The sequence below is a fragment of the Monodon monoceros genome, unplaced genomic scaffold, assembly GCF_005190385.1.
Source record: "Monodon monoceros isolate NGI ecotype Baffin Bay Population unplaced genomic scaffold, NGI_Narwhal_1 Super_Scaffold_18, whole genome shotgun sequence".
In the NCBI taxonomy this organism is placed as follows: Eukaryota; Metazoa; Chordata; class Mammalia; order Artiodactyla; family Monodontidae; genus Monodon; species Monodon monoceros.
The window spans coordinates 13,892,693-13,918,099 of record NW_021703774.1 but is presented as its reverse complement, the minus strand read 5'-3'; the positions used below and the strand labels follow the sequence as shown (position 1 = coordinate 13,918,099).

The following is a 25,407-nucleotide window of genomic DNA, read 5'->3' as shown; positions in this document are numbered from 1 at the left end:
GCATAGCGTATGATCCTTTTAATGTGCTGTTGGATTCTGTTTGCTAGTATTTTGTTGAGGATTTTTGCATCTATGTTCATCAGTGATATTGGTCTATAATTTTCTTTTTTTCTATATCTTTTTCTGGTTTTGGTATCAGAATGATGGTGGCCTCATATAGTGAGTTTGGGAGTGTTCCTCCCTCTGCTATATTTTGGAAGGGTTTGAGAAGGATAGGTGTTAGCTCTTCTCTAAATGTTTGATAGAATTCACCTGTGAAGCCATCTGGTCTGGGGCTTCTGTTTGTTGGAAGATATTTAATCACACTTTCAGTCTCAGTGCTTGTGATTGGTCTCATCATATTTTCTATTTTTCCTGTTTCAGTCTTGGAACGTTGTGCCTTTCTAAGAATTTGTCCATTTCTTCCACGTTGTCCATTTTATTGGCATATAGTAGCTTGTAGTAATCTCTCTTGATCCTTTGTATTTCTGCAGTGTCAGTTATTACTGCTCCTTTTTCATTTCTAATTCTATTGATTTGAGCCTTATCCCTTTTTTTCTTGATGAGTCTGGTTAGTGGTTTATCAATTTTGTTTGTCTTCTCAAAGAATGAGCTTTTAGTTTTACTGATCTTTGCTATTGTTTCCTTCATTTCTTTTTCATTTATTTCTAATCTGACCTTTATGATTTCTTTCCTTCCTCTAACTTTAGGTTTTCTTTGTTCTTCTTTCTCTAATTGCTTTAGGTGTAAAGTTAGGTTGTTTATTTGAGATGTTTCTTGTTTCTTAAGATAGGCTTGTATACCTATAAACTTCCCTCTTAGAACTGCTTTTGCTGCATCTCATAGGTTTTGGGTCGTTGTGTTTTCAGTGTCGTTTGTTTCTAGGTATTTTTTTATTTCCTCTTTGATTTCTTCAGTGGTCTCTTGGTTATTAATTAATGTGTTGGTTAGCCTCCATGTGTTTGTATTTCTTACAGATTTTTTCATGTAATTGATATCTAGCCTCAGAGCATTGTGGTCAGAAAAGATACTTGATATGATTTCAATTTTCTTAAATTTACCAAGGTTTGATTTGTGACCCAAGATATGATCTATCCTAGAGAATGTTCCATAAGCACTTGAGAAGAATGTGTATTCTGTTGTTTTTAGACAGAATGTCCTATAAATATCAATTAAGTCCATCTTGTTTAATGTGTCATTTAAAGCTTGTGTTTCCTTATTTATTTTCATTTTGGATGATCTGTCCGTTGGTGAAAGTGAGGTGTTAAAGTCCCCTACTATGATTGTGTTACTGTCAGTTTCCCCTTTTATGGCTGTTAGTATTTGCCTTATGTATTGAGGTGCTCCTATGTTGGGTGCATAAATGTTTACAATTGTTATATCTTCTTCTTGGATTGATCCCTTGATCATTATGTAGTGTCCTTCTTTGTCTCTTGTAATAGTCTTTGTTTTAAAGTCTATTTTGTCTGATATGAGAATTGCTACTCCAGCTTTCTTTTGATTTCCGTTTGCATGGAATAACTTGTTCCATCCCCTCACTTTCAGTCTGTATGCGTCCCTAGGTCTGAAATGAGTCTCTTGTAGACAGCATATATACAGGTCTTTTTTTGTATCCATTCAGCCAGTCTTTTTGGTTGGAGCATTTAATCCTTTTACTTTTAAGTTAATTATCAATATGTATGTTCCTATTACCATTTTCTTAATTCTTTTGCTTTTATTATTGTAGGTCTTTTCCTTCTCTTCTGTTTCCTGCCTAGAGGAGTTCCTTTAGCATTTGTTGTAAAGCTGGGTTGGTGGTGCTGAATTCTCTTAGCTTTTGTTTGTCTGTAAAGCTTGTAATTTCTCCATCAAATCTGAGTGAGATCCTTGCTGGGTAGAGTAATCTTGGTTGTAGGTTTTTTTTTTTTTTAAACATCTTTATTGGGGTATAATTGCTTTACAATGGTGTGTTAGTTTCTGCTTTATAACAAAGTGAATCAGTTATACATATACATATGTTCCCATATGTCTTCCCTCTTGTGTCTCCCTCCCTCCCACTCTCCCTATCCCACCCCTCCAGGCTGTCACAAAGCACCGAGCTAATATCCCTGTGCCTTGCGGCTGCTTCCCCCTAGCTATCTACCTTACTACGTTTGTTAGTGTGTATATGTCCATGACTCTCTCTCGCCCTGTCAAAGCTCACCCTTCCCCCTCCCCATATCCTCAAGTCCGTTCTCCAGTAGGTCTGCGTCTTTATTCCTGTCTTACCCCTAGGTTCTTCATGACATTTTTTTTCCCCTTAAATTCCATATATATGTGTTAGCATACGGTATTTGTCTTTTTCTTTCTGACTTACTTCACTCTGTATGACAGACTCTAGGTCTATCCATCTCATTACAAATAGCTCAATTTCATTTCTTTTTAAGGCTGAGTAATATTCCATTGTATATATGTGCCACATCTTCTTTATCCATTCATCCGATGATGGGCGCTTAGGTTGTTTCCATCTCCAGGCTATTGTAAATAGAGCTGCAATGAACATTTTGGTACATGACTCTTTTTGAATTTTGGTTTTCTCAGGGTATATGCCCAGTAATGGGATTGCTGGGTCATATGGTAATTCTATTTGTAGTTTTTTAAGGAACCTCCATACTGTTCTCCATAGTGGCTGAACCAATTCACATTCCCACCAGCAGTGCAAGAGTGTTCCCTTTTCTCCACACCCTCTCCAGCATTTATTGTTTCTAGATTTTTTGATGATGGCCATTCTGACTGGTGTGAGATGATATCTCATTGTAGTTTTGATTTGCATTTCTCTAATGATTAATGATGTTGAGCATTCTTTCATGTGTTTGTTGGCATTCTGTATATCTTCTTTGGAGAAATGTCTATTTAGGTCTTCTGCCCATTTTTGGATTGGGTTGTTTGTTTCTTTGTTATTGAGCTGCATGAGCTGCTTGTAAATTTTGGAGATTAATCCTTTGTCATTTGCTTCATTTGCAAATATTTTCTCCCATTCTGAGGGTTGTCTTTTGGTCTTGTTTATGGTTTCCTTTGCTGTGCAAAAGCTTTGAAGTTTCATTAGGTCCCATTTGTTTATTTTTGGTTTTATTTCCATTACTCTAGGAGGTGGGTCAGAAAGGATCTTGCTGTGATTTATGTCATAGAGTGTTCTGCCTGTGTTTTCCTCTAAGAGTTTGATAGTTTCTGGCCTTACATTTAGGTCTTTAATCCATTTTGAGCTTATTTTTGTGTATGGTGTTAGGGAGTGATCTAATCTCATACTTTTACATGTACCTGTCCAGTTTTCCCAGCACCATTTATTGAAGAGGCTGTCCTTTCTCCACTGTACATTCCTGCCACCTTTATCAAAGATAAGGTGTCCATATGTGCATGGGTTTATCTCTGGGCTTTCTATCCTGTTCCATTGATCTATCTTTCTGTTTTTGTGCCAGTACCATACTGTCTTGATTACTGTAGCTTTGTAGTATAGTCTGAAGTCAGGGAGCCTGATTCCTCCAGCTCCTTTTTTCGTTCTCAAGATTGCTTTGGCTATTCGGGGTCTTTTGTGTTTCCATAAAAATTGCGAAATTTTTTGTTCTAGTTCTGTGAAAAATGCCAGTGGTAGTTTGATAGGGATTGCATTGAATCTGTAGATTGCTTTGGGTAGTAGAGTCATTTTCACAATGTTGATTCTTCCCATCCAAGAACATGGTATATCTCTCCATCTATTTGTATCATCTTTAATTTCTTTCTTCAGTGTCTTATAATTTTATGCATACAGGTCTTTCATCTCCTTAGGTAGGTTTATTCCTAGATATTTTATTCTTTTTGTTGCAATGGTAAATGGGAGTGTTTTCTTGATTTCACTTTCAGATTTTTCATCATTAGTATATAGGAATGCCAGAGATTTCTGTGCATTAACTTTGTATCCTGCTACTTTACCAAATTCATTGATTAGCTCTAGTAGTTTTCTGGTAGCATCTTTAGGATTCTCTATGTATAGTATCATGTCATCTGCAAACAGTGACAGCTTTACTTCTTCTTTTCCGATTTGGATTCCTTTTATTTCCTTTTCTTCTCTGATTGCTGTGGCTAAAACTTCCAAAACTATGTTGAATCAGAGTGGTGAGAGTGGGCAACCTTGTCTTGTTCCTGGTCTTAGTGGAAATGCTTTCAGTTTTTCACCATTGAGGATGATGTTTGCTGTGGGCTTGTCATATATGGCCTTTATTATGTTGAGGAAAGTTCCCTCTATGCCTACTTTCTGCAGGGTTTTTATCATAAATGGGTGTTGAATTTTGTCGAAAGCTTTCTCTGCATCGATTGAGATGATCATATGGTTTTTCTCCTTCAATTTGTTAATATGGTGTATCACGTTGATTGATTTACGTATATTGAAGAATCCTTGCATTCCTGGGATAAACCCCATTTCATCATGGTGTATGATCCTTTTAATGTGCTGTTGGATTCTGTTTGCTAGTATTTTGTTGAGGATTTTTGCATCTATGTTCATCAGTGATCATTGGCCTGTAGTTTTCTTTCTTTGTGACATCCTTGTCTGGTTTTGGTATCAAGGTGATGGTGGCCTCGTAGAAGGAATTTGGGAGTGTTCCTCCCTCTGCTATATTTTGGAAGAGTTTGAGAAGGATAGGTGTTAGCTCTTCTCTAAACGTTTGATAGAATTCACCTGTGAAGCCATCTGGTCCTAGGCTTTTGTTTGTTGGAAGATTTTTAATCACAGTTTCAATTTCAGTGCTTGTGATTGGTCTGTTCATATTTTTTATTTCTTCCTGATTCAGTCTTGGCAGGTTGTGCATTTCTAAGAATTTGTCCATTTCTTCTAGATTGTCCATTTTATTGGCATAGAGTTGCTTGTAGTAATCTCTCATGATTTTTTTTATTTCTGCAGTGTCAGTTGTTACTTCTCCTTTTTCATTTCTAATTCTATTGATTTGAGTCTTCTCCCTTTTTTTCTTGATGAGTCTGGCTAGTGGCTTATCTATTTTGTTTATCTTCTCAAAGAACCAGCTTTTAGTTTTATTGATCTTTGCTATCGTTTCCTTCATTTCTTTTTCATTTATTTCTGATCTGATTTTTATGATTTCTTTCCTTCCGCTAGCTTTGGGGTTTTTTTGTTCTTCTTTCTCTAATTGCTTGAGGTGCAAGGTTAGGTTGTTTATTCGAGATGTTACCTGCTTCTTAAGGTGGGCTTGTATTGCTATAAACTTCCCCCTTAGAACTGCTTTTGCTGCATCCCATAGGTTTTGGGTCGTTGTGTCTCCATTGTCATTTGTTTCTAGGTATTTTTTTATTTCCTCTTTGATTTCTTCAGTGATCACTTCATTATTAAGTAGTGTATTGTTTAGCCTCCATGTGTTTGTATTTTTTACAGATCTTTTCCTGTAATTGATATCTAGTCTCATGGCGTTGTGGTCAGAAAAGATACTTGATACAATTTCAATTTTCTTAAATTTACCAAGGCTTGATTTGTGACCCAAGATATGATCTATCCTGGAGAATGTTCCATGAGCACTTGAGAAAAATGTGTATTCTGTTGTTTTTGGATGGAGTGTCCTATAAATATCAATTAAGTCCATCTTGTTTAATGTATCATTTAAAGCTTGTGTTTCCTTATTTATTTTCATTTTGGATGATCTGTCCATGGGTGAAAGTGGGGTGTTAAAGTCCCCTACTATGAATGTGTTACTGTCGATCTCCCCTTTTATGGCTGTTAGTATTTGCCTTATGTGTTGAGGTGCTCCTATGTTGGGTGCATAAATATTTACAATTGTTATATCTTCTTCTTGGATCGATCCCTTGATCATTATGTAGTGTCCTTCTTTGTCTCTTGTAATAGTCTTTGTTTTAAAGTCTATTTTGTCTGATATGAGAATTGCTACTCCAGCTTTCTTTTGGTTTCCATTTGCATGGAATATCTTTTTCCATCCCCTTATTTTCAGTCTGTATGTGTCTCTAGGTCTGAAGTGGGTCTCTTGTAGACAGCATATATAAGGATCTTGTTTTTGTATCCATTCAGCCAATCTGTGTCTTTTGGTGGGAGCATTTAGTCCATTTACATTTAAGGTAATTATCGATATGTATGTTCCTATTCCCATTTTCTATATTGTTTTGGGTTCGTTATTATAGGTCTTTTCCTTCTCTTGTGTTCCTTGTCTAGAGAAGTTCCTTTAGCATTTGTTGTAAAGCTGGTTTGGTGGTGCTGAACTCTCTCAGCTTTTGCTTGTCTGTAAAGGTTTTAATTTCTCCATCAAATCTGAGTGAGATCCTTGCTGGGTAGAGTAATCTTGGTTGCAGGTTTTTCTCCTTCATCACTTTAAATATGTCCTGCCACTCCCTTCTGGCTTGCAGAGTTTCTGCTGAATGATCAGCTGTTAACCTTATGGGGATTCCCTTGTGTGTTATTTGTTGTTTTTCCATTGCTGCTTTTAATATTATTTTGTATTTAATTTTTGAAAGTTTGATTAATATGTGTCTTGGCGTGTTTCTCCTTTGATTTATCCTGTATGGGACTCTCTGTGCTTCCTAGACTTGATTAACTATTTCCTTTCCCGTATTAGGGAAGTTTTCAACTATAATCTCTTCAAATATTTTCTCAGTCCCTTTTTCTGTTCTTCTTCTGGAACCCCGATAATTTGAATGTTGGTGCATTTCATGGTGTCCCAGAGGTCTCTGAGACTGTCCTCAATTCTTTTCATTCTTTTTTTCTTTATTCTGCTCTGCAGTAGTTATTTCCACTGTTTTATCTTCCAGGTCACTTATCCATTCTTCCACCTCAGTTATTCTGCTATTGATCCCTTCTAGAGAATTTTTAATTTCATTTATTGTGTTGTTAATCTCTGTTTGTTTGCTCTTTACTTCTTCTAGGTCCTTGTTAAACGTTTCTTGTATTTTCTCCATTCTATTTCCAAGATTTTCGATCATTTTTACTATCATTATTCTTTATCCTTTTTCAGGTAGACTGCCTATTTCCTCTTCATTTGTTAACTCTGGTGGGTTTTTATCTTGCTCCTTCATCTGCAGTGTGTTTTTCTGTCTTCTCATTTTGCTTAACTTGCTGTGTTTGGGGTCTCCTTTTTGCAGGCTGCGGGTGTGTTGTTTCCATTATTTTTGGTGTCTGTCCCCAGTGGCTAAGTTTGGTTCAGTGGGTTGTGGAGGGGACCAGTTCCTGTGTTCTGGTGGATGAGGCTGGATCTTGTCTTTCTGGTCAGCAGGTCCACGTCTGGTGGTGTGTTTTGGGCTGTCTGTGGCCTTATTATGATTTTAGGCAGCCTCAGTGCTAATGGGTGGGGCTGTATTCCTGTCTTGCTAGTTGTTTGGCATAGGGTGTCCAGCACTGTAGCTTGCTGGTTGTTGAGTGGAGCTGGGTCTTGGTGTTGAGATGGAGATCTCTGGGAGATTTTCGCTGTTTGATATTACATGGAGCTGGGAGGTCTCTTGTGGACCAGTGTCCTGCACTTGGCTCTCCCACCTCAGAGGCACAGCCCTGACGCTTGGCTGGAGCACCAAGAGCCTGTCATCCACACAGCTCAGAATAAAAGGGAGAAAAAATAAGAAAGAGAGAAAGAAAGAATAAAATAAAATAAAAATGTTATTAAAATACAAAATAAATAATTATTAAGAAAAAATGTTTTTAAGTAATAAAAACAATAAATGGACAGACAGAACTCTACGACAGATGGTAAAAGCAAAGCTATACACACAAAATCACACATAGAAGCATACACACTCACAAAAAGAGAAAAAGGGAAAAAATATGTTTTGTTGCTCCCAAAGACCACATCCTCAATTTGGGTTGATTTGTTGTCTATTCAGATATTCCACAGATGCAGGGTACATCAAGTTAATTGTGGAGATTTAATCTGCTGCTCCTGAGGCTGCTGGGAGAAATTTCTCTTTCTCTTTTTTTTGCACAGCTCCCAGAGTTCAGCTTTATATTTGGTCCTGCCTCTGCATGTAGGCCACCTGAGGGCATCAGTTCTTCACTCAGAGAGGACGGGATTAAAGGATCAGTTGGTTCAGAGGCTCTGGCTCACTCAGGCTGGGAGGAGGGAGGGGTACAGATGAGGGGCGAGCCTGAGGCGGCAGAGGCCGGTGTGTCATTGCACCGGCGTGAGGCGTGCCGTGCGTTCTCCCAGAAAGTTGTCCCTGGATCCCAGGACCCTGGCAGTGGCGGGCTGCACAGGCTCCCAGGAGGGGAGGTGTGGATAGTGACCTGTGCTTGCACACAAGTTTCTTGGTGGTGGCAGCAGCCGGCTTGGCGTGTCCCGTCTGTCTCTGGTGTCCGCACTGATAGCCACAGCTTGCGCCCGTCTCTGGATCTCCTTTAAGCAGCGCTCTTAATCCCCTCTCCTTGCATACCAGGAAACAAAGAGGCAAGAAAAAGTCTCTTGCCCCTTCGGCAGCTCCAGACTTTTTCCCCGACTCCCTCCCAGCTAGCTGTGGCGCACTAGCCCCCTTCAGGCTGTGTTCATGTAGCCAACCCCAGTCCTCTCCCTGGGATCCGACCTCCTAAGCGCAAGTCTCAGCTCCCAGCCCCCTCCCGCCCCAGCGGGTGAGCAGACAAGCCTCTCAGGCTGGTGAGTGCTGGTCGCATTGATCCTCTGTGCAGGAGTCTCCCCGCTTTGCCCTCTGCACCCCTGTTGCTGCGCTCTCCTCCGTGGCTCCAAAGCTCCCCCCTCTGCCACCTGCAGTCTCTGCCCACGAACGGGCTTTTAGTGTGTGGAAACCCTTCCTCCTTCACAGCTCCCTTCCACTGGTGCAGGTCCCATCCCTGCACCAGTCTCTGTTTATTCTTTTTTATCTCTGTTTATTCTTTTTTCTTTTGCCCTACCCAGGTATGTGGGGAGTTTCTTGCCTTTTGGGAGGTCTCAGGTCTTCTGCCAGTGTTCAGTATGTGTTATGTAGGAGTAGTTCCACATGTAGATGTATTTCTGTTGTATTTGTGGGGAGGAAGTTGATTTCCACGTCTTATGCTTCTGCCACCTTGAAGCTCCTCCCTGCTGTGTTGGGTCTTCGGTGCTGCAAGTGGGCTTTCTCTAGTTGCGGTGAGCAGGGACTACTCGTCATTGCGGTGCATGGGCTGCTCATTTCAGTGTCTTCTATTGTTGTAGAGCATGGTCTCTATGTGTGCGGGCTTCAGGAGTTGTGGCACGTGGGCTCAGTAGTTGTGGCTTGCGGGCTGTAGAGTGCAGGCTCAGTAGTTGTGGCGCCCGGGCTTAGTTGGTTCGCCACATGTGGGATCTTCTGGGACCAGGGCTTTAACCTGTGTCCCCTGCATTGGCAGGCAGATGCTTAACCACTGCACCACCAGGAAGTCTCTTAAACTGTCCTCATATCTTTTCATTCGTTTTTCTTTATTCTGTTCTACAGCAGTGATTTCCACTATTCTGCCTTTGAGCTCACGTATCCAATCTTCTGCCTCATTCATTCTGCTATTGATTCTTTCAGGTGTATTTTTCATTTCAGTTATTGTATGTTCAACTTTGTTCTTTAGATCTTCTAGTTCTTTGTTAAGCATTTCTTGTAACTTCTCAGTCTGTTCCTCCATTTTTTTCTGAGATCTTGGATCATCTTTACTGTCATTACTCTGAAGTCTTTTTTTGGATAGATTGACTAGCTCCACTTCACTTAGTTGTTCTTCTGGGGTTTTATTTTGTTCCTTCGTCTGGAACATATTCCTCTGCCATCTTATTTTGTCTAACTTTCTGTGTTTGCAGTCCCACAAGCTGCAGGATTGTAGTTTCTCTTGCTTCTGGTGTCTGTCCCCTGGTGAGTGAGGCAGGTCTAAGAGGCTTGGGCAGGCTTCCTGGTGGGAGAGACTGGTGCCAGTCTACTGGTGGTTGGAGCTGGGTCTTGTCCCTCTGTTGGGCAGGGCCATATCATCAGGTGTGTTTAGAGGTGGCTGTGGACTGAGGAAGACTTTAAACAGCTTGTCTGCTGATGGGTGAGGCTGTGTTCCTGCCCTGTTGGTTGTTTGGCCTGAGGCGACCCAGCACTGGAACATGCAGGCTGTTGGGTGTGGCCAGTTCTTGGCATCAAAATGGAGACCTGCAGACAGCTCATACCAATAAGTGCTCCCCAGTACCTTGACACCAGTATCCTTGTCCCTGCAGTGAGACACAGTTACCCCCCTACCTCTCCAGGAGACCCTCCCAGACCAACAGGTAGGTCTGACCCAGGCTTCTATGAAGTCACTGCTTTTTCCCTGGGTCCCAGGGTGCACAAGACCTTGTGTGTGCCCTCCAAGAGTGGAGCTTATGGTTTCTCCAGTCCTATGGAGTTCCTGCGATCAAGTCCCATTGGCCTTCAAAATCAAGTGCTCTGGGGGCTGCTCCTCCTGAGGCCAAACCCCCAGACTGGGCAGCATGACATAGGCTCAGAACTCTCACTCCTGTAGGAGACCCTCTGTGATATAATTATTTTCCAGTTGTGTGTTGCCCACCTGGCAGGTATGGGATTTGATTGTATCATGAATGCACCCCTCCTACCATCTCATTGTGTCTTCTTCTTTGTCTTTGTATGTAGAATATCTCTTTTGTTAGGTTCCGGTCTTCTTTGTCGATGGTTGTTCAGCAGTTAGTTGTGATTTTGGTGTTTTCTTGAGAAGAAGTGAACTCAGGTCCTTCTACTCTGCCATCTTGTCCTCCACCCAGGCATCTATTTCACTCTTTTCTATGGCTCAGTAATATTCCATTGTATAAATACACCACATCTCCCTTATCCATAAATCTGTCAATCTGTTGGTGGATGTTTAGGTTGTTTCCATGTCTTGGTTATTGTGAATAGTGCTGCTATGAACATAGCGGTGCATGTATCTTTTTGAATTATAATTTTGTCTGGATATATGTCCAGGAGTGAGATTGCTGGATCATATAGCAACTCTATTTTTAGTTTTTTGAGGAACCTCCATACTGTTTTCCGTATTGGCTGCACCAATTGACATTCCCACCAACAGTGTAGGAGGGTTCCCTTTTCTCCACAACCCCCTCCAGCGTTTGTTATTTGTAGAATTTTTAATGATGCCCATTCTGATTGGTGTGAGGTGGTACCTCGTTGTAGTTTTGATTTGATTTCTCTAATAATTAGCAATGATGAGCATCTTTTCATGTGCCTATTGACCATCTGTATGTCTTCTTTGGAGAAATGTATATTTAGGTATTTTGCCCATTTTTTAATTGTGTTGTTTGTTTGTTTTGTTGTTATTGAGTTGTATGAGCTGTTTGTATATTTTGAAAATTAAGCCCTTTATTGGTCACATCATTTGCACATATTTTCTTGCAGTCTGTAGGTTCTCTTCATTTGGTTTATGGTTTCCTTTGCTGTCAAAAGCTGATAAGTTTGATTACGTCCCACTTGTTTATTTTTGTTTTTACTTTTATTGCCTTGGGAGACTGACCTACAAAAATGGTATGATTTATATCAGAGACTGTTTTGCCTATGTTCTTTTCTAAGAGTTTTATGATGTCATGTCTTATATTTGTCTTTAAGTCATTTTGAGTTTATTTTTGTGCATGGTGTGAAGGTATGTTCTAACTTCATTGATTTGCATGTGGCTGTCCAACTCTCCCAACACCACTTACTGAAGAGACTTTCTTTTCCCCATTGTATGTTCTTTCCTTGTTTGTTGATAATTAATTGTCCATAGGTGTGTGAGTTTATTTTGGAGCTCTTCTATTCCATTGATCCATGTGTCTTTTTTCTGCCAATACCACACTGTTTTGATAACTGTAGCTTTGCAATATTGTCTGAAGTCTTGGAGGGTTATGCCTCCTGCTTTGTTCTTTTTCCTGAGAATTGCTTTGGCAATTCTGGGTCTTTTTAGGTTCCATATAAATTTTAGTGTAATTTGTTCTAGTTCTGTGAAAAATGTCCTGGATAATTTGATAGGGGTCACATTAAATCTATAGATTGCTTTGGATAGTGTGGCCATTTTAACACTATTAATTCTTCCAAGCCAAGAGCATGGGATATCTTTCCATTTCTTTTTATCATCTTCAGTTTCCTTTATTGATGTTTTGTAGTTCTCAGCATATAAGTATTTTCACCTTCTTGGTGAGTTTTATTCCTAAGTATTTTATTTTATTTTTTGATGCAACTTTAAAGGGTATTGTTTGTCTACATTTCCGTTCTGATATTTCATTGTTTGTATAAAGAAGTGCAACCGATTTCTGTATGTTAATCTTGTATCCTGCTACTTTGCTGAATTTATCAGTTCCAGTAGTTTTTGTGTGGAGTCTTTAGGGTTTTCTCTATGTAGTATTATGTCATCTGCATATAATGACAATTTTACCTCTTCCCTACCAATCTGAACACATTTTATTTCTTTTTCTTGTCTAATTGTTGTGGCTAGGACTTCCAATACTATGCTGAATAGAAGTGGTGACCATGGGCATCCTTGTCTTGTTCCAGATTTTAGCAGGAACGCTTTCAGCTTTTCACCATTGAGTATTATATTGGCTATGGGTTTGTCATAAATAGCTTTTATTATGTTGAGATATGTTCCCTCTCTATCCACTTTTGTAAGGGTTCTTATCATGAATCAATGGTGAATTTTATCAAATGCTTTTTCTGCATCTACTGAGATGATCATGTGGTGTTTGTCTTATTTTTTGATGTGGTGCATTACATTGATTGATTTACATATGTCAAACCATCATTGTGACCCTGGGATGAATCCAAGTTGGTTGTGGTGTATGATCTTTTTTATGTATTGTTCTATTTGGTTTGCTAATATTTTGTTGAGAATTTTTGCATCTATATTCATCAAAGATATTGGCTTGTAATTTTCTTTTTTGGTGGTGTCTTTATCTCATTTTGGTATCAGGGTGATGTTGACTTCATGGAATGTCTTTGGGAGTGTTCCCTCCTCTTCAGTCTTTTGGAAAAGTTTGAGAAGGATTGGTGTAAGTTCTTTGTATGTTTGGTAGAATTTGCCTGTGAAGCCATCTGGTCCTGGACTTTTGTTTGTAGGGAGTATTTTTATTACAAATTCTATTTCATTTCTAGTGACTGGTCTTTTCAAGTTATCTATTTCTTCTTCATTCATTTTTGGTGGACTGTATGTTTCTAGAAACTTGTCCATTTCTACTAGGTTGCCAAATTTGTTGGCATATACTTGTTCATAGTATTCTCTTATGGTTTTTTGTATCTCTGCAGTATCAGTTGTGCTCTCTCCTCTTTCCTTTCTTATTTTATTTGAGTCTTCTCTCTTTTCTTCTTGGTGAGCCTAGCCAGAGGTTTGTCAATTATGTTCACCCTTTCAAAGAACCAGCTCTTGGTTTTATTGATTTTTTTCTATTGTTCTTTTTTAAATCTCTATTTTATTTATTTCCTCGCTGATCTTTATTGCTTCCTTCTTTCTGCTGACTTTAGGTTTTGTTTATTCTTTTTTTCTTTTCTAATTCTTTTAGGTGATGGGTTAGGCTTTTTTCAACTTTTCTTGTTTTATGAGGAAGGCCTGTATCACTATGAACTTCTCTCTGAGAACTTCTTTTGATTCATCCCATAGATTTTGCATGGTTGTGTTTTCATTGTCATTTGCCTCAAGGTATTTTTGAATTTTTTCTTTGTTTTCATTGTTGGCCCATTGGCTTTTTAATAGCATGTTGTTCAGTCTTCATGTAATTGTTTTTCTTCTTTCCTCATTTCTTTTTCTGTGGTTGATTTCTAGTTTCATGCCATTGTGGTCAGAAAAGATGCTTGAAATAATTTATATACTCTTAAATTTGTTGACTGTTTTGTGCCCTTGTATGTGGTCAATCCTAGGCAGTGTTCCATGTGCACTTGAAAAGAATTTGTATTCTACTTTTTTAAGATGTAATGTCCTGAAAATATCAATTAAGTCTAACTGTTCTATTGTATCATTTCAGAGCTCTGTTGCCTTATTGATTTTCTGTCTAAAAATCTTTCCATTGATGTGAGTGAGGTGTTAAAAGTCTCCTACTATTATTGTATTCCCATCAGTTTCTCTCTTTATGTCTGTTAGTATTTGTTTTATGTATTTGGGTCCTCCTATACTGGGTGCATATATGTTGACAAGTGTAATATCCTCTTATATTGATCCCTTTACCATTATACAGTGTCCTTCTTTATCTTTCTTTTTAGACTTTGTTTTAATGTCTATTTTGTCTGATATGAGTATTGCGACCCCCACTTTCTTGTCATTTCTGTTTGCGTGAAATATCTTTTTGCATTCCTTCACTTTCCACCTGTGTGTGTCCTTTGCCCAAAAGTGGGTCTCTTGTAGGCAGCATATTGTAGGCTCTTGTTTTATATCCAGTCTGCTACTCTATGTCTTTTGATTGGAGCATTTTTTCCATTGACATTTAAGATAATTATTGATATTTTATTGCCATTTTAAACCTTGTTTTCCCATTGATATTGTATTTCTCTTTGTCTCTTTCTTTTTCTTTTGTTTTTCCTTTTGTGGTTTGATGATTTTCTTTTGTATTATTCTTGTGTTCTTTTTGGTTTTTGTGAATTAATTGTATGTTTTTTATTTCTAGTTACCTTGTTTTTCAAGTATATTAGCCTCTTCCTATATCTACTGATTTTAGACTGGTAGTCATATAGTCTCAAACACATTCTGGAAAAAAAAATCTTCATTTTCATACTCTCCTCTCCCACATTTTATGATTTTGATGCCTTCTTTTACACCTTCATGTTCATCCTTTATTCATCCTTTTGGTTATCATTGCTTTCACAGAAATTTTTTCTTTTAATATGTGTACTGGCTTATTTAAGTGATTTAGTTTCAAACAGATTTTCTGTTTCCTATAGATTCTTCTTTTCTATTTAGAGAAGACGTTTTGATATTTCCTTTAGAATAGGCTTAGTATTGCTGTATTTTTTTAGTTTTTGCTTGTTTGAGAAATTCTTTATCTCTACTTCTACTCCAAATGATAAGCTTGCAGGCTAGAGTATCCTAGGTTACGTATTTTTCCCTTTCAGGACTGAATATATCTTGCCACTCCCTTCTGGTCTGCAACATTTCTGTAGAGGAAGCAGCTGATAGCCTTATGGAGGTTTGCTTGTAATTAACTCTTTGTTTTTCTCTTGCACCTTTAGATATTTAGCAGGCCTCCTCTTTGCTCTGTGGTTGTCACTGCCCTGTCAGGGGCAGAGTCTGCTCCTGAGTTGTTGGAGTAGAAGCCCTCAGAATGGTTTCTGAGCTGCAGTGTGAGGTAGACGGGAGTGGAGTGCTCCCGCTGGGAGAGGGGCCACTGAGTCTTTCTTTGCGGGAGCTATCTACCAGGGAGTGTGCTCTGTGGTGTCACCTGTGCAGGCTCGTAAAGTACACCGTGGTTGGCACTGCCCTCGGCACCACCTCCACTGTGGGAATTCAGGCAGTTCTCCCTGTTGTCCCTCAGGCACTGTGTTCACAAAGCCACCAGCACAGATCCTTAGGTGCCGATCCATTGAAGTTGGGTACCAGGACCGCAGTAGTCACACACCTGGACCTGCCATGGGAGCTATGGAAGCATCCCAGACCCCAGCCCCGCCTCCAAGCACATTGACCACAAAGCCCACAGCTGCTGAGGCTGGACTTGTCTGAGCCATGGGAGCACCCACTGTCCTGCTGCCAGAACTCGTAGAGGCAGCAGGGAGAAAGAGGCTGTTATGGCAGGCTTCACCCCTCCCTTCACATGCCCTTTAGCAATGGCACTTTGCCTCTATGGCAGGCCCAGGCTTCTTCTGTGTACACCCCAGTTGTGGCCCATACCACACTCCAGCCCCTTCAGGCTGTCTCCATGCTGCCAACCCCAGTCCTCTCCCCGGGTCTGTCCTCTGAAGCCTGAGTTTCAGCACCCAGCCCTGCACATACCAGTAGGCATGCATCTTGGGCTGGGGATCGCCCCAAGGTAGCACCGATCCTCTGTGCCCATCTCTCTGTTCTGCCTGCTGCCAACCAGTTGTTGTACTCTCTTCCGAGCCTCTGAAGCTCCCTTTCTGTCCCAGCTGATCTCCCCACCAGTAAAGGTGCTTCCTAGGATGTAGGAACGTTTCCTCTTTCACAGCTCCCTCCTAGGGGCGCAGGTCCATCCCAATTTCCTTTTTTTCTTTTGCCCTACGCAGTTATGTGGAGTTCTTTCTTGCACTTCTGGGTGTCTGATATCTATTGCCCTAGTTCAGTAAGGTATTACATGAGCATTATTCTACATGTAGATGTATTTTTGATGTATTTGTGGGAGGAGGTGAGCTCCACGTCCTTCTGTTCTGCCATCTTGATTCCTCCCTCCAAAGAATTTGTTTAAAAACGTTCCAAACGCTGATACCCCACTTTTGTTTTCAGTTTGACTCCGTGGCTGATGTATCTGATGTGTCAAGCAATGTTACCCTAAAAAGTTACACCATGCACTTTGAGGTACCTCTGTGTGCTGCATGAATGCACGATCTTTGCATGGTGTGTCGGTGGCACGGTGAAAAGCAGAACACTTCACTGATTGGTTAAATCAGCTAAATCAGAACCCTCAGATGTTTAGAGCAGCTACACTTCCTAATGGCACATTCTAGATCCTAATCATAGAGTGCCTTTGTCTTTCTGATGTCTTTGTGTGTCCTCTTTATTTTGGAGGCTGGAATCCTATAACAAGGGGAACAATGTGGAATGAGAAAAGAGGGAGGGAGGAGTCAGGTTCCCTACATAAATCCAGGAATTTTAAAGTGAAATACAATTGTGCTCACTTAGTGACTGACCATGAGAGAACACTGCTAATTTTGCTCTGGGGAAGGGCTGTTCTCAAGAAGGAGGCTCTGTGCTGACACCCATGAAGAGACTACCTTGCTAACCCGACCCCTCACCCTACTGCTTTGCGATGCAGCAGCCCTAGTCCACAGGGATAATAGCCAAAGCACCAGTATGTGAACTCTTGGGGCACTAAGAATGCTGGCCATCTAACGTGGCCATCAGCTTATTATCTCACCTTTACCAAGAATCCAGGGGCCACAGGATTCCAGATGAGCTAAGTTCCATAGGAGGAGATGGGGACAGCACTCCCTTCATTGATGAGCTAAGTTCCATAGGAGGAGATGGGGACAGCGCTCCCTTCATTGATGACATGTGACACATGATTTTCTATCCTACTTCAAGAGTATTTTCTTTAGACCTTAGTCACCAACAGTAACTTTTTTTTCAGGGCTTAGCTGATACCAAAATCCCCCGGTCTGGGACACCTGTGAGTATTGGGAGCAACCGGAGCCTGTCTGTACTGCACATCCCAAGTCAGAGCCAAGTCGGCCAGACCTATTCCCAAGGCTCTCTCCACCGTAGTGTCAGTCAGCTCATAGACATTCAAGACAAGAAGGTCTTGATTGACGACTCGCTGTGGGAAACCATCATGGGCCATGAGAGCGGACTGGTGAGTCAATTTCCTCATCCAGAGCCTTTGCTAAACATTCCAGAAGTATATTGATAAAGAGATGGCATGGAGTTTCCTGTGCCTCGTTGAAGGATGGCCGCACGGCACTCAGTGCATCCCTCTGACCATTTACCCAATTATTTTGCAACAACTTGTTTACCTGCTTGATGATCAGGGTAGAAATTTTGTCTTGTTCTTCTGGCACACAACAGATGCTCAAAAAATAAACTCATGCATAAGTGAATAGACAAACAGGCTCTACTTCATTATCTTGGGCAGAACATGACTGAAAACGTTGGAACTGGCCTAAAAGAGGCACAAAGTACAAGCACCTGTTTTACTAAAGGGAAAAAAAAAAAAAGAAAAAAAAGAAAAGGAAGTGTGTTTTCCTTCTGGTTTATGGTTAGAGGAGAAAAAGAGTCTCTCAATAGGATCAATAGTTTCTTTCCAAGAAACTCAGAATATTATGATAAATAAGGGCATTACAATTTATGAACTTTGTTTTTCATAATTTCAGTCCGGGGGTACAAAAGAGTTAACGTCGTCATTATGTAATATTTATTTTGAGCCCCTAGTGGCTGAAATGAATAAAGTCCTAGAGTTTTTGGCAACCATCACACTTCATTGTGCCAACCACCTACATGTCTGAGGGAGTACCATTCCTTTGGAATAGTTGGATAATAAATAGATGGCCAACTAAGAACTTAGCCCCTCTGCTTACTCCTCTGAGCCAGAAGTCGTCACCTCCATTTCTTTCAACTGTCTGCTTCTGCATTTGGACTCTCACTCATCTCTCTCTCTCCCACTTCTCACTTTTCCTTCACTGAAAAGTTGATGACTTCCATGAAACCTTTCTTAACTAATGGCAAAGAATAAAGCAAGTTTCCTGGCTCCAGGTTCCAATCACAACAAAAACTAAAATTTACAGTCCTTCTGGTTTGCTTAGAATGATGATAAATGATAAGCATTTAAAAATCATGGGGCTGTTTGAAGTTGTTACAACTATTGAATTCCATGATTCCATTTTGGATCTAAAGTTTCTAAATATCAGGAATAATTATATTAGGTTGAAACATAAATAATTGTTAATTGCTCATATTTGACATGCAAAATGGCAGTTTCATATAGTTCAACATAATACATTGAGGGCTTAGATGAATGTGTGCCCTTACCCAAGAACACACAGCGAGTAATTTTTTTGTGGAATTGGGATCTTAGAAACATTGATTACACTGCCCCCATTCTTCACTATTATACTATATTGCCATTTTGCTTACTTTTGACCATACTGGTAATAGGCAGTATGCAAAGTGATTCAGTGAAAGCTTTTCAAGATGCCCATACTCGGCAAACTATCTGTTCATTATAACATTATAATCAATATTACTAGCCCTATTCAATAAATATAAAATACAGTAAGAGAGTGAGACACAATGGAGCATAACAGCTTGCATTCTGGCTCTTCTGTTTAATTTTGAATGAAATCATATAAAAACGTCCCCACTTTACAGATGAGGGAACTGAGGCTTGAAAGGTTAAGATATGGTACAATGTAACGCTCAAATGATATATTAATACATTTTGCATAAGACTATTGCCAGCAACATCCTAACCAGTGATGATTGGTGTCTTTTTCAGTATGCGGATGAAGAGGACCTGATGAATGCTATCAAGGGTTTCAGCTCTATGACTAAGGAACACACCACATTCACCGACACCCACCTGTAAAGGATGGAAACCTGTAAGATATAAAGCTGGATGAGGGCTCCACACCCCATCCCCACTGAGTTATCACACATCACAAATGCTAAAAAGCCATTGCTTGTTATCCTATAATCCTTGAAAGAAATGAGGAGTGTTTTTGAAATTGTTCCCCCCTAGTAGAGGTCTAAGAACTGTTATTTTTCTGGCTGTCTGAAATGTGGGGTTTCTGAAATTTTATGTCCGTATGAAAATACTTATTTTGCTCTCCTTATTTTGTGGAAGCTAAATAAGCATATAACTTTTACTTGGCTCATCTGGCAGTGACGCCATTGCTTACATGAATCACCAGTGGCAGTTTCGAGTTGGCCCACAGTTGCTACTGGTAAATGAAGTTACTAATTTAAAAACTCAGGATTCTTCTGAGGGGATGTCATTGCTGCTTCTTTGAGCAGCACAGCACTGCTTCTGCTTTCATTCCCCTATTTCCATGAAAGTTGACATGATCCTGTGAGGAACAGTTCTAATAAGAGCTGCAAAATCAAGTCCCAATTTCAGATCAAGCTGAAACACATAAGAGAAGAACAAACTCTGCATTGAGGCTACACATTTGGCTGTAGGTTCTATTTGATTACAATGTTTAGGGATAAATATTTACCAAACCACATAACCTTGTAAATCAATGTCCGTTCTTACATTTATGAATCTTCTAAAAAACTAAGGAATAAACAGCTAATTTATAGATTTCAAGGAGAAAAATGAAGGGGTTTGATATTTTACATAGTTTTGAAACTCTAATCAGTACTTTACATAAAATTCTCTCAATTCACTGAATACCCAGGACTATTGATATCTTCAACTTGGCACATTTCACATGGAAACTACTGTTTTATTTGCATTTTTTAACTAGCCTACGTGAAATTAAAAAAGGAAAAATTTTGTGTTCCTTCCAGCCTTGAAATTATAAAATTAACATTTATATGTAAATGCAGGATTACATATATGAATATATATCATATACCTGTACTATATCCCTTCATTTCAGAGAACTGCTAGAATCACTAAGCACAGACGATATTTAACAGTACCAATTTCCATGGGTCCAAAGTTTTTGCTATTTACTCTATTTGGATTATAGAGCTATTGGTAAGTCCTACATCAAGAAGCATTTTTTTTCCCCCAAGTCAACATAAAATGAAATGTATTTAAGTTTGTGCTTTGGGAAAAACAATGGAAGAAAACCCCTTCTTCATTCCTAAAGGTCTTAATGACTCCGGGAAGTTATTTTGAATATGTATCTCTAAAACACAACTGTCGGACATATTTTGTGAATTACATTCAGAAATAGGTGGATTTCCCCAAAGCTGAGATGGCAAAAACTTGTAAAACAAGGAATAACCTTACTTACTCTGCCTGAAAATGATGAATTACCCTAAATGTCCAACAGTCAGAGATCATGAACTTTGGGGGTACTGAGACTTTATCCAAATCTGGAGAAGAGCAGCTCCTCAGAATGACCAACTCCTGGACAAGCCTTGCCAACCTTAAGTGTCAACAGCACAGACCAGCATTAAGCAGAAGTTCTGCCCCCTTGTTAGAAATGCGACAAGCCAACGAATCTGAAATAATTGTGCACATTTGGCAGTGGATGTTCAAATTATATTTTTTCCTCGCCAAAAGTTTTATACTTTGAAATGGAAACAGGATTGGCTAATTTCGTTTACAGGTTTTAATTCCCACTTGCTGATTCAGTCTTAGCTATTTAGAGCTGGCACAGATGAGCCTTGACCAACCAAGGCTGAGTTTCTGATGCACGTGAGCTACTTAAGGTATATACAGAAAAGTGTTCCTTCCCAGTCCTGTGCTTGCATCCTTATCCTTGGTCTACTCCTCTGCAAATATGATTGGCTGGTCATGGGTGGATTCAGGAGAATGAGCACATCCTCACTGTTGAAAAATTAACTAGACACTATTATCACATTTTAAAGCTTCAAAGGAACATAAAAAAGAAAATTGCAGGGGGGTTTATCTTAAGTTTTTCTCTACTTAATCACCTGTTTAGACATCTGGTTATTACATGAATTCGTTTAGCTGAATCATTTACATTTTGATCCCATGGCTCAGAGTGGACAGAAGCCTGCACAGCTTCCACCCACAACATCACCCTTGTAACACTCTGAACTCTACTTGTATTTACTTCAGAGAAGCCCAAGATGTTGTCTTGCTACTTTAAGTGGTAATGTGTGCCAAGCCCCTGTTCAACAGTTGGACTCACCCCTGGAGATTCTGATTCAATTGGTCTCGGGTGGTGCTGAGGCATCAGTACCTTTAAAAGCTTTCAGATATTCCTAATGTTGAGAACCAGTTATGTAAAGAACCTGGAAAAATACATGCTGTGCACAGGGACTCCAGTACTGGCCCACTTCTCCTTTACAGAGACTACAACAGGTGGCTCTCTCTAAATCTGACTCATGTCCCCTCACTTGAAGAGGCCACATACTCAGCTTAAATTTTAAGAACTGCTTTGTTATGCCTGATATTAACTGTTTGATAAGAGTACGCACCTATGCTTTTATACGCTCTACCAAGAATTGTATTTATAGATGATCTATTGCCATTTCTACTAAATGGAAAACCTAAATATGAATCTGTTATGGTACCTTATGCTGATCTAAAAACCATGTTGGCATCAATATAATTCAATCTGAACAACCTGTAAATAAAACATAGGCCAGGTGGAATAATTCAGTGAGAAGGAATTAATTATGTCACACATGAATAGTTTATTTCCAATGCACAAATATCATGTAAATTAATCTAAAGATGGTTTGCTTAATAAATATTTAAATGTGAGCCGTTTGATTTAATATATTTATGATAAAATACTAACAGCTCTGAACTGTATTTACAGTTTACACATAAATGATAAAGGTGAGCCCATTTAAGAAAAAAGGATGTTCTGAATAATCTCTCAACCATTGATGAATTAGATGAACGTTAGAATCAACTGTTAACACTTTTTTTCAAAACATGAGTCCCAACCACCAGAGATTCAAATTTAGCAGGTAATCTCAGGTGACTCTGATATAGAAGCCTGGATGAGAAAGCCAGGAAAAGACCATAGGCTACTGAAACAGATGTGGGTTCACAAGGTGGCTCAGGAGCTAAGGAGACTTATGGTGAAATTATTTATCCTCAGTGGGTCTTGGTGATCTCATTCTGAATGAGGATAACAATACTTATCCTAGTGATATGAAAATACTTGAGTGTTGTTTTGAAGTAATTTCAGAATTCCTGGAAAAACTTTTCATCATGAGAATTATAATTCTGTCATCAATCACACGAAGTATATACATATTTCATTTTTTTTTCTCAATGTATTTGTTTTTTGAAGTTTTTCCTTGTAGTTGATTTCTAATCTTATAGTGTTGTGGTCAGAAAAGATACTTATGATTTCAATTTTCTTAAATTTACCGAGGCTTGCTTTGTGGCCCAGCATGTGATCTATCCTGGAGAATGTTCCATGTGCGCTTGAGAAGAACGTGTGCTCTGCTGTTTTTGGATGGAATGCTCTATAAATATCAATTAAGTCCATCTGGTCTAATGCATCATTTAAGGCCTGTGTTTCTTATTGCTTTTCTGTCTGGATGATTTGTCCATTTAGGTAAGTGGGGTGTTCAATTCCCCCTGTATTATTGTGTTACTGTTGATTTCTCCTTTTATGTTTGTTAACATTTGCCCCATATATTGAAGGGCTCCTGTGTTGGGTGCACATATATTTACAATTGTTGTGTCTTCTTGGAATCATCCCTTGATCATTAGGTAGTGTCCTTGGTTGTCTCTTTTAACAGTCTTTATTTTAAAGTCTATTTTTCTGAGATGACTATTGCTACTCCTGCTTTCTTTTGATTTCCATTTGCATGGAATACCTTTTTCCAACCCCTCACTTTGATTCTATGTGTCTCTAGATCTGAAGTGGGTCTCTTGTAGACAGCATATATACAGGTCTTGTGTTTGCATCCATTCAGCCAGTCTATGTCTTTTGGTTGGAGCATCTACTCCATTTATATTTAAGGTAATTTTCTATATGTATATTCTTATTGCCATTTTGTTAATTGTTTTGGACTTGTTTTTGTAGATCTTTTTTCTTTCCTCTTTTGTCTTCTTGTGATTTAATGACTATCTTAAGTGTTGTGTTTGGATTTCTTTTTCATGTGTATATTATAGATTTTTCTTTGGTGGTTACCATGAGGTTTTGATATAGCAGTCTATATATATGTACATGATTGTTTTAAGCTGCTTATCTCTTAATTTCAAATGCATTGCCAGTATCCTGCACTTGTACTCTCCTTCCTTCTCTCACGATTACTGGTTTTGATGTTATATCTGTGTGTGAGTGATTTCCTACCTTTACTATATTTTTGCCTTTACCAGTGAGCTTTCCCACTTCATAATTTTCTTGTTTCTAGTTGTGGCCTTTTCTTTTCCACTTACAGAAGTTCCTTTAGCATTTGTTGTAAAGCTGGTTTGGTGGTGCTGAATTCTTTTAGCTTTTGCTTGTCTGTAAAGCTTTTTATTTCTCTGTCAAATATGAAGAAGAGCATTGCTGGGTATTCTTGGTTGTAGGTTTTCCCTTTTCGTCACTTTAAATATATTGTACCTTCTGGCCTACAGACTTCCCACTGAAAAATCAGTTGATAGTCTTATGATGATTCCCTTGTGTGTTATTTGTTGCTTTTCCTTTGTTGCTTTTAATTTTTTTTTTTTTGTCTTTCAGTTTTATCAGTTACTATGTGTCTTGGCATGTTCCTCCTTGGGTTTATCCTTTATGGCACCCTCTGTGCTGGGTGACTGTTTCCTTTCCCGTGTTAGGGAAGTTTTCAGCTATTATCTCTTCAAATATTTTCTCAGGCCCTTTCCCTCTTCTCCTTCTGGGACCCCTATAATGCAAATATTGGTGCATTTAATGTTGTCCCAGAGGTCCCTTAGACTGTCCTCTTTTCATTCTGTTATTCTGTTCCACGGCAGTGATTTCCATCATTCTGCCTTCCAGCTCACTTATCCGTTCTTCTGTCTCATTTATTCTGTTGATTCCTTCTAGTCCATCTGTTTATTCTTTAGATTTTTCTAGCTCTTTGTTAAACATTTCTTGTGTCTTCTCGGTCTGTGCCTCCATTCTTTTCCTGAGTTCCTGGATCTTTACAATCATTACTCTGAACTCTTTCTCAGGTAGATTGCCTATCTCCACTCAGTTGTTCTTCAGAGGTTTTATCTTGTTCCTTCGTCTGGTACATATTCCTTTGCTGTCTCATTTTGTTTAAATTTCTATTTGTATTTTTACGTATGTACTAGCTTAGTTATGTTTCTCTATCTTGGAGAAGTGGCCCCCTGTAGGGGATGTCCTACGTGTCCCAGCAGTACACTCTCCTCTTGCCATCCAAGGGCCAGGGGCTAGTTGGTCCCAGGGTAGGTTCTCATCTGTGCTGTGGACTCAGTTCTACAGGCTGCAAGACTGTAGTTTCCTTGCTTCTGGTGTCTGCTCCCTAGTGGATGAGAATGGTAGAGAGGTTTGTGCAGGCTTCCTGGTGGCAAGGGCTGGTGCCTCCCCACTGGTGAGTGGAGCTGGGTCTTGGCCCTCTGGTGGGCTAAACCCTGTCAAGCGGTGTGTCTAGAGGTGGCTGTGAGTCCAGAAGTCTTTAGGCAACCCTGCTGATAGGTGGGGCTGTTTCCCACCCTGTTGGTTGTTTGGCCTGAGGCATCCCAGCACTGGAGCTTACAGGCTGTTGGGTGGGGCAGGGTCTTGGTGCCAAGGACTCGAAACGTCTGACTCCATCCAGAGTTTACACAGGTCCCCACATCTGCCACCAGCTTTTATGCCCCCCAAGAGCCACAGCTGCCCCTGCCTCCCCAGGAGATGCTCCAAGACTAGCAGGTAGGTCTGGCCCAGGTTCCTACGGAGTCACGGCTTTTGCCCTGGGACCTGGTGAGTGTGGGACCTTGTGTGCACCCTCCAAGAGTGGAGTGCCTATTTCCCCCAGTCCTGTGGAGCTCCTGCAATCAAGCCCCACAGGCCTTCAAAGGCAAGTGCTCTAGAGGTTCCTCCTCCCAATGACTGACCCCTAGGCTGGGGAGCCTGGCGTGGGGCTCAGAGCTCTCATTCCTGCAGGAGAAGTTCTGTGATATAATTATCCTCCAGTTTGTGGGTTGTCCACCTGGGTGGTATGGGATTTGATTATACTGTGAGTGCACCCCTCCTACTGTCTCATGATTTCTTCTTTATGTCTGGATGTAGAATTCTGGGGGGGGGGGGGGGGGGGGAGATTCTAGTTTTTACTGATGTTTTTTTCAGCAATTAGTTGTGATTTTG

General features: G+C 39.8%; 1 protein-coding gene across 1 annotated transcript in view; it reads left to right on the top strand.

Annotated features, from left to right (window-relative positions):
* Window positions 1-19,067, top strand: part of USH2A (usherin) — a 788,115-nt gene extending 769,048 nt beyond the window's left edge. The window contains exons 70-71 of the mRNA XM_029229459.1: window positions 17,118-17,339; window positions 18,978-19,067. Coding sequence (XP_029085292.1) covers window positions 17,118-17,339; window positions 18,978-19,067 — 312 coding nt within the window. The remainder of the gene's footprint in view (window positions 1-17,117; window positions 17,340-18,977) is intronic.
* The last annotated feature ends 6,340 nt before the right edge of the window (window positions 19,068-25,407 follow it).